Here is a 15,181-nt window from a genome sequence, read left to right on the forward strand (position 1 = left end):
CCCAGTTCCATCCCAGTCCCTCCCAGTCCCATCCCAGTTCCATCCCAGTTCCATCCCAGTTCCCTCCCAGTCCCTCCCAGTTAGTCCCAGTCCCTCCCAGTTCGTCCCAGTCCCTCCCAGTCCATCCCAGTTCCCTCCCAGTCCCTCCCAGTTCATCCCAGTTCTCTCCCAGTTCATCCCAGTCCCTCCCAGTCCATCCCAGTTTCCTCCCAGTCCCTCCCAGTCCATCCAAGCTCCTCCCAATTCCCCCGCCGGGCGGGTTTTTGTTATCCCTCCCCCTCCTTTCCCCGCAATGGTTCCTCCCGCGCGCGGTGCACGCCGGGACTCGCGGTGCACGCCGGGACTCGCAGTCCCCGCCTCCTCCCGCGGCCTCGGCGCATGCGCGTTGCTCCGACCCCGCCTCTTCCCGCCGAAGCCCCGCCCCTTTTCCCCGCGTGGCCGGCGGGGGTCGCGGGGGGCAGCGGCGGAAGCGCCCCCCCCCCCAAAAAAACCACCGGGACCCCCCCAAAAACCACCGGGACCCCCCAAAACCACACCGGGACCCCCCCAAAAACACACCGGGACCCCCCAAAACCACACCGGGACCCCCCCCAAAGCTCGGCGGGCAGGTACCGGCGGCGCGCGGGGCCTGGCGGGGGAGGGGGGGGCGTTGGTGGGGAGGGGAGGGGGGGAATTTGGGGAGGGGTCCCTGGAGGGGGGGGGGGTGGTGTCTGAGGGGGGGGTGGGGGGGGCTCTGAGGGGTTTTGGGGGGGCGCGGGGGTCGCGAGGGGCTCCAATGTGGGAGGGGGAGGGGGGGAGGGTTTAAATTTGGGGAGGGGGGGTGGATTTTGGGGAGGGGTCGCAGGACCCCCCCCCTCCTCCCGTTCCTCCCCTCCCCCCCCCGTCCGGTTCTCCCGCCGCTCCCGGCCCACGTGCGCCGCTCCCGCCCCTCCCCCACCCGCGGCGGGACCGGCCCCGGGGGGGCCCCAAATGTCCGGGACCCCTCCCCCACCCGCGACCCTTCCCCAAATTCTTGATCCCCACCCCCGCGCCCCATTTCCCCCCATTTTTCCCCATTTTCCCCCGGGACCCTCCTGGGACCCCCCCAGGACCCCCTGAGATCCCTTGGAACCCCCCCAAGACCCCTCAGGAGGGGTCCCGGATTTGGGGAGGGGTCCCACCTTTGTGGGGGGGGTCCCAGCTTTGGGATCCCAACTTTGGGGAGGTCCCACATTTGAGGAGGGGGTCCCACCTTTGGGGTGCGTCCCACCTTTTGAGGGGGGGTCCCACCTTTTGGAGTGTGTCCCACCTTTTGGGGAGGGGGTCCCGGCTCTGGGGAGGGGTCCCACATTTGAGGAGGGGGTCGCACTTTTTGGGGGTGCGTGCCACCTTTTGAGGGGGGGTCCCACCTTTTGGGGTGTGTCCCACCTTTTGGGGAGGGGGTCCGGGATTTGGGGAGGGGTCCCGGCTCTGGGGAGGGGTCCCACATTTGAGGAGGGGGTCTCACCTTTGGGACAGGGTCTCACCTTTGGGTTGCGTCCCACCTTTTGGGGAGGGGGTCCCGGATTTGGGGAGGGGTCCCGGCTCTGGGGAGGGGTCCCACATTTGAGGAGGGGGTCTCACCTTTGGGGTGCGTCCCACCTTTTGAGGGGGGGTCCCACCTTTTGGGGTGTGTCCCACCTTTTGGGGAGGGGGTCCCGAATTTGAGGAGGGGTCCCGGCTCTGGGGAGGGGTCCCACATTTGAGGAGGGGGTCTCACCTTTGGGGTGCGTCCCACCTTTTGGGGTGCGTCCCACCTTTTGGGGTGTGTCCCACCTTTTGGGGAGGGGGTCCCGGATTTGGGGAGGGGTCCCGGCTCTGGGAAGGGGGTCCCGGATTTGGGGAGGGGGTCCCGGATTTGGGGAGGGGTCCCGGATTTGGGGAGGGGGTCCCGGATTTGGGGAGGGGTCCCGGATTTGGGGAGGGGTCCCGGATTTGGGGAGGGGGTCTCACCTTTGGTGTCCCACCTTTGTGGGGGGATCTCACCTTTGGGACAGGGTTCCACTTTTTGGGGGTGTGTCCCACCTTTTGGTGGGGGTCCCACCTTTTCGGGAGCCAAAATCCCCAGAATTCACCCCAAAATCCACCCCAAAATCCATCCCCATGCTGGTGGGACACCTGGTGCAGTGAGTGAGCCAAAATCCCCGGAATTCACCCCAAAAATCCACCCCAAAATCCATCCCCGTGCTGATGGGACACCTGGTGCAGTGAGTGAGCCAAAATCCCCCAAATTCACCCCAAAATCCACCCCAAAACTCACTGCAGAGGGGACAGCACACCTGGTGCAGTGAGTGAGCCAAAATCCCCCGATTTCACCCCAAAAATCCACCCCAAAAATCCACCCAAAATCCCCGTTTTTCACCAAAATCCCCGTTTCTCACCCCAAATCCCCGTTTTTCACCAAAATCCCCGTTTTTCGCCCCAAATCCCCGTTTCTCACCCCAAATCCCCGTTTTTCGCCCCAAATCCCCGTTTTTCACCAAAATCCCCGTTTTTCACCAAAATCCCCATTTTTCACCAAAATCCCCGTTTTTCGCCCCAAATCCCCGTTTTTCACCAAAATCCCCGTTTTTCACCCCAAATCCCCGTTTTTCACCAAAATCCCCGTTTTCCACCCCAAATCCCCGTTTTTCGCCCCAAATCCCTGTTTTTCACCAAAATCCCCGTTTTTTGCCCCAAATCCCGCAGGCTGCTCCCCATCCTGGTGCACGGGATGCGCTACTCCGAGATCGACAGCATCCTGCTCAAGGTCGGACTGGGAGCACTGGGACTGTACTGGGAGCACTGGGATTGTACTGGGACTGTACTGGGAGCACTGGGAACTGTACTGGGACTGTACTGGGAGCACTGGGATTGTACTGGGACTGTACTGGGACTGTACTGGGAGCACTGGGACTGTACTGGGACTGTACTGGGAGCACTGGGGCTGTACTGGGAGCACTGGGACTGTACTGGGAGCACTGGGAACTGTACTGGGACTGTACTGGAACTGTACTGGGACTGTACTGGGAGCACTGGGAACTGTACTGGGACTGTACTGGGAGCACTGGGACTGTACTGGGAGCACTGGGAACTGTACTGGGACTGTACTGGGACTGTACTGGGAGCAATGGGAACTGTACTGGGACTGTACTGGGAGCACTGGGACTGTACTGGGGCTGTACTGGGAGCACTGGGACTGTACTGGGGCTGTACTGGGACTGTACTGGGGCTGTACTGGGAGCACTGGGACTGTACTGGGGCTGTACTGGGAGCACTGGGACTGTACTGGGAGCACTGGGAGCGTACTGGGACTGTACTGGGAGCACTGGGAACTGTACTGGGACTGTACTGGGAGCACTGGGGCTGTACTGGGAGCACTGGGAACTGTACTGGGACTGTACTGGGACTGTACTGGGAGCACTGGGGCTGTACTGGGACTGTACTGGGAGCACTGGGGCTGTACTGGGAGCACTGGGACTGTACTGGGACTGTACTGGGAGCACTGGGAACTGTACTGGGACTGTACTGGGACTGTACTGGGAGCAATGGGAACTGTACTGGGACTGTACTGGGACTGTACTGGGAGCACTGGGAACTGTACTGGGGCTGTACTGGGAGCACTGGGGCTGTACTGGGAGCACTGGGAACTGTACTGGGGCTGTACTGGGAGCACTGGGACTGTACTGGGAGCACTGGGAACTGTACTGGGGCTGTACTGGGAGCACTGGAATTGTACTGGGACTGTACTGGGACTGTACTGGGAGCACTGGGACTGTACTGGGAGCACTGGGACTGTACTGGGAGCACTGGAATTGTACTGGGACTGTACTGGGACTGTACTGGGAGCACTGGGGGGGCACTGGGGCTGTACTGGGAGCACTGGGACTGTACTGGGAGCACTGGGGCTGTACTGGGACTGTACTGGGGCTGTACTGGGACTGTACTGGGACTGTACTGGGACTGTACTGGGAGCACTGGGAACTGTACTGGGAGCACTGGGGGGGCACTGGGGGGCCATACTGGTCCATACCGGTCCATGCTGGTCCGTACTGGTGTAACTGGTCCATACCGGTCCATACCGGTCCGTACTGGTCCATACCGGTCCATACCGGTCCGTACCGGTCCGTACCGGTCCGTACCGGTCCATACCGGTCCATACCGGTCCATACCAGTCCATACCGGTCCGTACTGGTGTAACTGGTCCATACTGGTCCATACTGGTCCATACCGGTCCATACCGGTCCATACCGGTCCATACCGGTCCGTACTGGTCCATACTGGTCCGTACCGGTCCGTACCGGTCCGTACCGGTCCATACCGGTCCATACTGGCCCATACCGGTCCATACCGGTCCATACCGGTCCATACCGGTCCATACCGGTCCATACTGGTCCATACCGGTCCATACCGGTCCATACCGGTCCATACCGGTCCATACTGGTCCATACCGGTCCATACTGGTCCATACTGGCCCATACCGGTCCATACCGGTCCATACTGGTCCATACTGGTCCATACTGGTCCGTACTGGCGCGCCCGGAGATGATGACAGCCTTGCCCTGAGCCCTGATGGTCTCTTGTGTTCGTACTGCCTGATCCGTGTCGCGACATGTCAGATCCGTGTCACGACGTGACCTCCGTGTCGTGATGTCCCGCCCCACGTCACGATAACTCCGTGTCATGACACGGTCTCCATGTCATGACATGACTTCCATGTCATGACACGGTTTCCATGTTGCAATGTCCTGCCCCATGTCATGATAACCCCGTGTCAAGACATGATCTCCATGTCACGACACGATTTCCATGTCACGACACGATCTCCGTGTCGATACAATGACTCCGTGTCACCACACGACGACTCCGTGACATGACACGGCCTCCATGTCGTGGCATGATCTCCGTGTCGCGATAACCCCATGTCATGACATGACCTCCGTGTCACTACACGACCCCCACGTCACAGGATCTCCACGTCACGACACGACCCCCGTGTCACGACGTGACATCCGTGTCGTGATGTCCCGCCCCGTGTCACGATAACTCCGTGTCACGACACGGCCTCCATGTTGCGATGTCCTGCCCCATGTCATGATAACCCCATGTCACGACACGATTTCCATGTCACGACACGATTTCCATGTCACGACATGATCTCCGTGTCGTGATGTCCTGCCCCGTGTCATGATAACTCCGTGTCACGACACGGCCTCCATGTTGCAATGTCCTGCCCCATGTCATGATAACCCCGTGTCAAGACATGATCTCCATGTCACGACATGATCTCCATGTCACGACATGATCTCCGTGTCGATACAATGACTCCGTGTCACCACACGACGACTCCGTGACATGACATGGCCTCCATGTTGCAATGTCCTGCCCCATGTCATGATAACCCCGTGTCAAGACATGATCTCCATGTCACAACACGATCTCCATGTCACTACATGACCCCCACGTCACAGGATCTCCATGTCACGACACGATTTCCATGTCACGACACGATCTCCGTGTCGATACAATGACTCCGTGTCACCACACGACGACTCCGTGACATGACATGGCCTCCATGTTGCAATGTCGTGCCCCATGTCATGATAATTCCATGTCACGACATGACCTCCATGTCGTGATGTCCCGCCCCGTGTCACGATAACTCCATGTCATGACACGGCCTCCATGTCACGACATGACTTCCATGTCACGACACGATTTCCATGTCACGACACGATCTCCGTGTCGATACAATGACTCCGTGTCACCACACGACGACTCCGTGACATGACACGGCCTCCATGTTGCAATGTCCTGCCCCATGTCGCGATAACTCCATGTCATGACACGGCCTCCATGTTGCAATGTCCTGCCCCATGTCATGATAACCCCGTGTCAAGACATGATCTCCATGTCACGACACGATCTCCGTGTCGATACAATGACTCCGTGTCACCACACGACGACTCCATGTCACGATAACCCCATGTCACCACATGACCTCCACGTCACGACACGGCCGCCATGTCGTGACGTGACCTCCATGTCACGATATCCCGTCCCATGTCACGATAACCCCACGTCACGACACGGCCGCCATGTCGTGACGTGACCTCCATGTCACGATATCCCGCTTCATGTCACGATAACCCCACGTCCCGACACGGTCCCGTGTCCCGCCGCAGGGCGCCGCGGAGGAGGACGGCGCGGCGCCGGACGGCGAGCAGGACGTCCGGCCGTGCTACCTGCGTAAGGCCCACGGGGCGTTTTGGGGATTTTTGGGGATTTTTTGGGGGGTTTTGGGGATTTTTGGGGATTTTGGGGATTTTGGGGGGTTTTTGGGGGGTTTTCTGAGGGTGTTTCTGGGGTGTTTCTGAGGAGTTTGGGGTGGTCCCGGGGGGCTTTTGGGATGGTCCTGGGGGTTTTGGGGTGGTCCTGGGGGATTTGGAGTTTTTTGGGATTTTTGGGGATTTTTTGATGAATTTCTTGGGGGTTTTTGGGATTTTTTTGGGGGGTTTTCTGAGGGTGTTTCTGGGGTGTTTCTGAGGGGTTTGGGGTGGTCCAGGGGGGTTTGGGGTGGCCTAGGGGGGGTTTTGGGATGATCCTGGGGGTTTTGGGGTGGCCCCTGAGGGGTTTGGGGTGGTCCAGGGGGGTTTTGGGGTGTTTTGGGGCTTTTTGGGGTTTTTTTTGGGTTTTGTGGAGATTTTTTGGGATGTTTTCTGAGGGTGTTTCTGGGGTGTTTCTGAGGGGTTTGGGGTGGTCCTGGTTGGTTTGGGGTGATCCTGGGGGGTTTGGGATGGTCCTGGGTGATTTGGGGTTTTTTGGGATTTTTGGGGATTTTTTGGTGAATTTCTTGGGGGTTTTTGAGATTTTTTGGGGGGCTTTCTGAGGGTGTTTCTGGGGTGTTTCTGAGGGGTTTGGGGTGGCCCCCAAGGGGTCTTGGGGTGGTCTTGGGGGGCTCAGGGTGGCCCCTGAGGGGTTTGGTGTGGCCTAGGGGGGGTTTTGGGGTGGACCCTGAGAGGTTTGGGGTTTTTTGGGATTTTTTGGAGTTTTTTTGGGGGATTTTTTGGGGGTGTTTTCTGAGGGTGTTTCTGGGATATTTCTGAGGGGTTTGAGGTGGTCTGGGCCGGTTTTTGGGGTGGTTCCTGAGGGGCTTTGGGGTGGCCCCCTGTTTTTTGGGATCCCCCCATTTTTTGGGACCCCTGGCCGTTTTTTGGGACCCCCCCAGTACATTTTGGGACCCCTGCCCGTTTTTTGGGGCCCAGGGAAGCGCTCGGCCCAACGTCTTCGGGAGGAGCTGCTCTTCCACCTGGAGTGGGTGGGCAAGGAGTCGGGGATCCTGGTGCTGGGGGACATCGCCAAAGGTGGGACCCCAAAAACCCCCAAAATCCCCCCAAAACAGCCCCCAAAACCCCCAGAAACAGCCCCTGATCCAGGGCATCCTGGTGCTGGGGGACATCGCCGAAGGTGGGACCCCAAAAACCCCAAAACCCCCCAAAACAGCCCGAAAATCCCCCAAAAACAGCCTCAAAAACAGTCCCAAAAACAGCCCCCAAAACAGCCTCAAAAATCCCCAAAAACAGCCCCAAAACAGCCCCTGATCCAGGGCATCCTGGTGCTGGGGGACATCGCCGAAGGTGGGACCCCAAAAATCCCAAAATCCCCCAAAAACAGCCCCCAAAACCCCCAAAAACAGGCTCCAAAACCCCCAGAAACAGCCCCAAAATGAGCCCCTGATCCAGGGCATCCTGGTGCTGGGGGCCATCACCAAAGGTGGGACCCCAAAATCCCCAAAAAGCAGCCCAAAAATCCCCCAAAAACTGCCCCAAAATCCCCAAAAACTGCCCCAAAATGTGCCCCAAAGCGGCCCCAGCCCGGTGATGACCGCGGACATTCGAATCCCGAATCCCCCTGTGGATCTCTGTGCTCTGAGGGCCTCGGGGTGCGGCGGGTGACCCCAAATCCTCTGGGTGTCCCCAAATCTTCTGGGTGTCCCCAGATCCTCTGGGTGACCCCAAATCCTCTGGGTGTCCCCAAATCCTTTTGGGTGTCCCCAAATCCTCTGGGTGACCCCAAATCATCTGGGTGTCCCCAAATCCTCTGGGTGTCCCCAAATCCTCTGGGTGACCCCAAATCATCTGGGTGTCCCCAAATCCCTTTGGGTGTCCCCAAATCCCTTTGGGTGTCCCCAGATCATCTGGGTGACACCAAATCATCTGGGTGACCCGAAATCCTTTGGGTGACCCCAAATCCTCTGGGTGACACCAAATCCTCTGGGTGTCCCCAAATCCTTTTGGGTGTCCCCAAATCCCTTTGGGTGACCCCAAATCCTCTGGGTGTCCCCACATCCTCTGGGTGACCTGAAATTCCTGCTGGGTGTCCCCACATCCCTTTGGGTGACCCCAAATCCTCTGGGTGACACCAAATCCTCTGGGTGTCCCCAGATCATCTGGGTGACCCCAAATCCTCTGGGTGACCCCAAATCCCTTTGGGTGTCCCCAGATCCTCTGGGTGTCCCCAGATCATCTGGGTGTCCCCAAATCCTCTGGGTGTCCCCAAATCCCTTTGGGTGTCCCAAACCCCAGTGTCACCCAGTCCCAGTGCCACCCTGTCCCAGTGTCACCCAGTCCCGGTGCCTCCCTGTCCCCAGTGTCACCCAGTCCCCATGCCACCCTGTCCCAGTGCCACCCTGTCCCCAGTGCCACCCTGTCCCCGGTGTCACCCTGTCCCAGTGTCACCCTGTCCTGGTGCCACCCTGTCCCCGGTGTCACCCAGTCCCAGTGTCACCCTGTCCTGGTGCCACCCTGTCCCGGTGTCACCCTGTCCCCAGGAGTCCATCCAGAAGCTGATGCCGCCGCTGATCCAGAAGTGCAACGAGCTCAAGGACGAGGACGAGGACAAGGACCTGTTCCCGCTGCTCGAGGTGCCCCCGAGGGTGCTGGCAGGGTGGCAGGGTGCCCGTGCCACCCGTGACACTGTCCCCGCTGTCCCCGCTGCCTGTCGGTGGCCACGGCGCTGCAGCGCGGATTCCTGCTCACAGTGAGCCGGGGCACCGGCGCTGCGTGGCGCTGGTGGCACCCACGGCGGGGACACCCACGGTGGTGTCACCCACAGCGGTGACACCCATGTTCCCATGTACCCGCAGCAGTGACACCCACGGCAGTGACACCCATGTCCCCACGGCAATGACACCCACATTCCCATGTCCCTGCGGTGGTGACACCCATGGCGGGGACACCCATGTCCCCATGGTGGTGATACCCATGGCGGTGACACCCACAGCGGGGACACCCACGGCGGTGACACCCATGTCCCCACGGCAATGACACCCACATTCCCATGTCCCTGCGGTGGTGACACCCATGGCGGTGACACCCACAGCGGGGACAACCACGGCGGTGACACCCATGTTCCCATGTCAATGACACCCATATCCCCATGGCAGTGACACCTGTGTCCTCGCATCCCCATGTCCCCATGGCGGTGACACCCACGGCGGTGACACCCACGGCGGTGACACCTGCATCCCCATGGCGGTGACACCCATGTCCCCATGGCAGTGACACCCGTGTCCCCATGGCAGTGACACCCACGGCAGTGACACCCATATCCCCATGGTGGTGACACCCGTGTCCCCATGGCAGTGACACCCACGGCAGTGACACCCATGTCCCCATGGCAGTGACACCCATGTCCCCATGGCGGTGACACCCATGTCCCTATGGCAGTGACACCCACGGCAGTGACACCCATGTCCCCATGGCAGTGACACCCGTGTCCCCATGGCAGTGACACCCACGGCAGTGACACCCATGTCCCCACATCCCCGTGTCCCCACGGCAGTGACACCCCCGTCCCGCGGGTTCCGGTGCCCGGTTCCCGTTCCGGTTCGTTTTTCACCGTTTCCGGGGCGGGTTGGGGGGAGGGGCGGTGCCATAAAGGCCTTTGTGGACCGAGCGGGCCGAGTCCGCGTCCTCCGTTACCGGCGGGGGAAACGGGGGGGGGCTCCGGTACCGGCGGCGCCGCGGCGCTGGCTTCCGGCGCCGCCCGATGACGTCATAGAGGCGGCGCGACGCCATTGGTCCGTTCGCGCGTCGCGCCGGAAGTGGCTCCGGCCGTGGCCGTGGCGACAGGGACGCGGCGGGACCGGACCCGGTACCGGGCGGGGGGGGAACGGGGGAGGCTCCCGGTACCGGGGAGGGGACACCGAGGGTTTCCCACACCGGGGCTGGGCGGAGCGGGTCCCGGGGCTGGGGTGGGGCAGCACCGGGACCGGACTCGGTACCGGGCGGCGGGGGTGGAGGGGAGGAACGGGGGTGGAGGGGAGGAACGGGGGAGGCTCCCGGTACCGGGGTCACCGAGGGGTGCCCACACCGGGGCTGGGCGGGGTGGGGTGGGGCAGTACCGGGACCGGACCCGGTACCGGGCAGGGGAACGGGGGCAGCTCCCGGTACCGGAGCGGGGACACCGAGGGTTGCCCACACCGGGGCCGGGCGGACCGGGGCCGGTATGGGCGGATCCTGGTGGTGCGGGGAGGAATCTCCGGGGCCGCACCCGGTACCGGGGGGAGGCAGCGCTCGGTGCCGAGCCGGTACCGGGAACGGAGGGAGGGAACCCGCAGCGCTCGGTACCGGGCGGGGCGTACCGGGATCACCTCCGGCCGCTGAGCCGCCGCCCCCTCCGCAGCCATGGACGCGCCCCCCGCGGCCGCCCCGGTGCCGGAGCCGGTAGCGGAGCCGGTGCCGGTGCCGGTGCCGGTACCGGAGGCGGTGCCGGGGCTGCTGTCGCTGCCGCCGGAGCTGCTGCTGCGGATCTGCGGCTTCCTGCGGGCCCGGGACGTGCGGCGGCTGCTGCCCCGCGTCTGCCGCGCCCTGCGCGCCCTGGCCCGGGACGCGGCGCTCTGGCGGCTGCGGCTGCGGCAGCGCGCCCGCCGCCCGCTGCCGGTGCTGCCAGGTGGGTGCGGGCACCGGGACCTGTCCGCGGTACTGCCCGGAGCACCGGGACCCTCCCCCGGTGCTGCCCGGGGCACTGGGAACCGCCCCCGGTGCTGCCCGGGGCACCGGGAACCGCCCCCGGTGCTGCCCGGGGCACTGGGAACTGTCCCCGGTACTGCCCGGAGCACCGGGAACCGCCCCCGGTGCTGCCCGGGGCACTGGGAACTGTCCCCGGTGGGTCTGGAGGCACCGGGACCCTCCCCCGGTGCTGCCCGGGGCACCGGGACCTGTTTGCGGTACTGCCCGGAGCACTGGGAACTGTCCCCGGTGGGTCTGGAGGCACCGGGACCCTCCCCCGGTGCTGCCCGGGGCACCGGGACCTGTCTGCGGTACTGCCCGGAGCACCGGGACCCTCCCCCGGTGCTGCCCGGGGCACTGGGAACTGTCCCCGGTACTGCCCGGGGCACCGGGAACCGCCCCCGGTGCTGCCCGGGGCACTGGGAACCGTCCCCGGTACTGCCCGGGGCACCGGGAACCGTCCCCGGTACTGCCCGGGGCACCGGGACCTGCCCGCGGTACTGCCCGGGGCACCGGGAACCGCCCCCGGTGCTGCCCGGGGCACTGGGAACTGTCCTCGGTACTACCCGGGGCACCGGGACCTTCCCCCGATGGGTCTGGGGTTACAGGGAACTGCCCCCGGTGCTGCCCGGGGCACCGGGAACCGCCCCCGGTGCTGCCCGGGTTAGCGGGAACTGCCCCCGGTGGGTCTGGGGGCACCGGGAACCCCCCTCCGGTGCTGCCCGGGGCACCGGGAACTGCCCCCGGTGGGTCTGGGGTTACAGGGAACTGCCCCCGGTGTTGTCCGTGGCACCGGGAACTGCCCCCGGTGGGTCTAGAGGCACCGGGAACTTCCCCCGGTGCTGCCCGGTGGGTCCGGGGGCACCGGGCACCGGGACCCCCCGGGAACCCCTGAGCCCCCCGTGCCCCTGAGGGGTCCCCGCCACGGGGCCGGGGCAGATTTTGGGGACCCTCCCCGGTATTTTCGGTTCCCCCCCGGTAATTTCCCCCCCCCAGAGGCCGGGTTCGATTGGGCGGCCGCGTGCGAGGAGCTGGAGGAGCACCTGGAGCGCTGGGGGGCGGCACCGGAGCCCGCGGAGCTCCGGGAACACCGGGAGCACCGGGAACCCCGGGAGTACCGGGAGTACCGAGAGCCCCAGGAGCCAGCAGAGCACCGGGAGCACCGGGAACCCGCGGAGCCCCGGGAACCCGCAGAGCCCCGGGAGCCCGGAGAGCACCGGGAGCCTGCGGAGCCCCGGGAACCCGCAGAGCCCCGGGAGCACCGGGAGCCTGTGGAGCCCGTGGAGCACCGGGAGTACCGAGAGCACCGGGAGCCCGGAGAGCCCCGGGAGCCCGGAGAGCCCCGGGATTACCGGGAGTACCGAGAGCACCGGGAGCCTCGGGAGCACCGGGAGCCCGGAGAGCCCCGGGATTACCGGGAGCACCGAGAGCCCCGGGATTACCGGGAGCCTGTGGAGCCCGTGGAGCACCGGGATTACCGGGAGTACCGGGAGCACCGGGAACCCGCAGAGCCCCGGGATTACTGGGAGCCCGCGGAGCCCCGGGAGCACCGGGAATACCGAGAGCCTGCGGAGCCCCGGGAGCACCAGGAGCCTGCGGAGCCCGTGGAGCACCGGGATTACCGGGAGCACCGGGGTTACCGGGAGCACCGGGAGCCCGGAGAGCACCGGGAGCCTCGGGAGCACCGGGAGCACCGGTCCCCCATGGAGCATTTCTCGCTGGACTCGGGGCACTTCGGCTCCGTGGACGCCGTGCTGCTGCTGCAGGTGGGGATTGGGATTTGGGGAGGGGTCCCGGGCCTGAGACCCCTCCCCAAATCCCCCCGGAGGATCCCCGACCACAATCCCCACCTGCCGCTGATTTGGGGAGGGGTCCCGGCCGGGCTGAGCCCCCTCCCCACACCCCCAGCAGGTGGAAATGGGAGGGATCCTCCGGGGAATTTGGGGAGGGGTCTCTGCCGGGCCAAGCAGGTGGGAGCAGGGTCGGGGATCCTCCAGGGAATTTGGGGAGGGGTCCCGGCCGGGCCGAGCAGGTTAGGAACAGGGTCGGGGATCCTCCAGGGAATTTGGGGAGGGGTCCCTGCTGGGCTGAGCAGGTTAGGAACAGGGTCGGGGATCCTCCAGGGAATTTGGGGAGGGGTCCCTGCTGGGCTGAGCAGGTTAGGAACAGGGTCGGGGATCCTCCAGGGAATTTGGGGAGGGGTCCCGGCCGGGCCGAGCAGGTTAGGAACAGGGTTGGGGATCTCTCTGGGGAATTTGGGGAGGGGTCCCGGCCGGGCTGACCCCGAGCCCCCTCCCCACCCAGGGGGGCTCCCTGTGCGTCTCGGGGGGCCGCGACCGCAACGTGAACCTGTGGGACCTGCGGGAGCTGGGCCGGGGTCCCCCCGGGCGGGCGCTGGTTCGGGCGCTGGGCTCGGGCCACGGCGGCACCCACAAGGTGGGCGACGGGCAGGACCCCTCCCCAGAACAGGACCCCTCCCCAAAACAGGACCCCTCCCCAAAACAGCCCCGGAACGGGACCCCTCCCCAAAACAGCCCCGGAACACCCCCGGAAACAGGACCCCAAAAACGGACCCCCAAAAACAGGACCCCTCCCCAAAACAGCCCCGGAACAGGACCCTTCCCCAAAACAGCCCCGGAACGGGACCCCTCCCCAAAACAGGACCCCTCCCCAAAACAGCCCCGGAACGGGACCCCTCCCCAAAACAGGACCCCTCCCCAAAACAGCCCCGGAAACAGGACCCCTCCCCAAACACCCCCGAAAACATGACCCCAAAAACAGGACCCCTCCCCAAAACGCCCCCGAAAACAGGACCCCAAAAACAGGACCCCCTCCCCAAAACACCCCGAAAACAGGACCCCAAAAACGGACCCCAAAAACAGGACCCCTCCCCGGCCCCCCAGAAACAGCCCCCCAAGCACAGACCCAAAAAACAGCCCCCCAGAAACACCCCCAAAAACGGACCCCGGAAAAAATCCCCAAAAACAGGCCCCCCCCAAAAAAAACCCCAAAACAGCCCCAAAAATAGCCCCCCCCCAAAACAGCCCCCCAAAAACAAACAGCCCCCAAAACCAGCCCACGAAAACAGCCCCCCAAAAACACCCCCCAAAGACACCCCCGGGGGTGGGGTCTGGGCTCGGCAGCACCCTTGGGTGTCCCTCCCCACCCCAAAAACACCCCGGGGGTGGGGTCGGGGCTCGGCAGCACCCTTGGGTGTCCCTCCTCACCCCGGGGGTGGGGTCTGGGCTCCGCAGCACCCTTGGGTGTCCCTCCTCACCCCAAAAACACCCCGGGGGTGGGGTCGGGGCTCGGCAGCACCCTTGGGTGCCCCCTCCTCACCCCAGCTCCCCCAAAGACATCCCCAAAAGCACCCCCCAAAATCACCCCCGGGGGTGGGGTCCGGGCTCGGCAGCACCCTTGGGTGTCCCTCCCCACCCCAAAAACACCCCGAGGGTGGGGTCCGGGCTCGGCAGCACCCTTGGGTGTCCCTCCCCACCCCAAAAACACCCCGGGGGTGGGGTCTGGTCTCGGCAGCACCCTTGGGTGCCCCCTCCTCACCCCAGCTCCCCCAAAGACATCCCCAAAAGCACCCCCCAAAAACACCCCGAGGGTGGGGTCTGGGCTCGGCAGCACCCTTGGGTGCCCCCTGCCCAGGGCTGGGTGTGGTGCCTGGCCGCCCGCGACGCCCGCGTCTGCTCGGGCTCCTGGGACAGCACCGTGAAGCTCTGGGACCTGGCGGCCGCGGGGCAGCAGTTCGGGGAGATCAGGTGCGGCCCCGGGATTTTGGGGGGCGCCCCGGGGGTCCCGCCGAGCCCCCCGGGGGTCCCGCTGAGCCCCCCGCCCGCCCCTCGGCAGGGAGAAGGCGGCCGTGCTGTGCCTCTCGTACCGGCGCGACGTGCTGGTCACCGGCACCTACGACAAGACGGTGGCGATGTACGACCCGCGAGGTACCGGCGGGTCGGGGGACCGGGGGATCGGGGGATCGGGGGGATCGGGGGGATTGGGGGGTTTGGGGGATCGGGGGGTTCGGGAGGATTGGGGGATCGGGAGGATCGGGGGGTTCGGGAGGATCGGGGGGATCGGGAAGACCGGGGGATCGGGGGGTTTGGAGGGTTCGAGGGATCGGGGGGACCGGGGGAATCGGGGGTTTGGGGGTTTGGGGGGATCGGGGG

General features: G+C 64.4%; 2 protein-coding genes and 1 non-coding gene across 3 annotated transcripts in view; all 3 read left to right on the top strand.

Annotated features, from left to right (window-relative positions):
* Positions 1–569: 569 nt before the first annotated feature.
* On the top strand, positions 570–9,174 carry TNPO2 (transportin 2). Its single transcript, XM_077787708.1, has 5 exons — positions 570–608; positions 2,707–2,767; positions 6,183–6,246; positions 7,263–7,361; positions 8,828–9,174. Exons 2-5 carry the CDS (start codon positions 2,732–2,734, stop codon positions 8,968–8,970), a joined length of 342 nt encoding a protein of 113 aa, XP_077643834.1. The 5' UTR covers positions 570–608; positions 2,707–2,731; the 3' UTR covers positions 8,971–9,174.
* Positions 4,537–4,601, top strand: LOC116184762 (small nucleolar RNA SNORD41). Its single transcript, XR_004149466.1, has one exon. It is a non-coding gene; the product is annotated as a small nucleolar RNA SNORD41 (small nucleolar RNA).
* A 3,534-nt stretch (positions 9,175–12,708) lies between the features above and the next one.
* Positions 12,709–15,181, top strand: part of FBXW9 (F-box and WD repeat domain containing 9) — a 6,858-nt gene continuing 4,385 nt past the window's right edge. Inside the window, exons 1-4 of the mRNA XM_077787740.1 lie at positions 12,709–12,775; positions 13,314–13,445; positions 14,664–14,776; positions 14,865–14,956. Coding sequence (XP_077643866.1) covers positions 12,713–12,775; positions 13,314–13,445; positions 14,664–14,776; positions 14,865–14,956 — 400 coding nt within the window. The 5' untranslated portion in view covers positions 12,709–12,712. The remainder of the gene's footprint in view (positions 12,776–13,313; positions 13,446–14,663; positions 14,777–14,864; positions 14,957–15,181) is intronic.

This window comes from Lonchura striata, chromosome 21 (genome assembly GCF_046129695.1).
Source record: "Lonchura striata isolate bLonStr1 chromosome 21, bLonStr1.mat, whole genome shotgun sequence".
In the NCBI taxonomy this organism is placed as follows: Eukaryota; Metazoa; Chordata; class Aves; order Passeriformes; family Estrildidae; genus Lonchura; species Lonchura striata.

Coding starts and splice junctions, on each gene's coding strand:
- TNPO2 (XM_077787708.1), top strand. CDS start 2,732: ATGCGCTACTCCGAGATCGACAGCATCCTGCTCAAG. Junction 2,768..6,182: donor TCGACAGCATCCTGCTCAAG/GTCGGACTGGGA, acceptor GTCCCGCCGCAG/GGCGCCGCGGAGGAGGACGG. Junction 6,247..7,262: donor CGTCCGGCCGTGCTACCTGC/GTAAGGCCCACG, acceptor TTTGGGGCCCAG/GGAAGCGCTCGGCCCAACGT.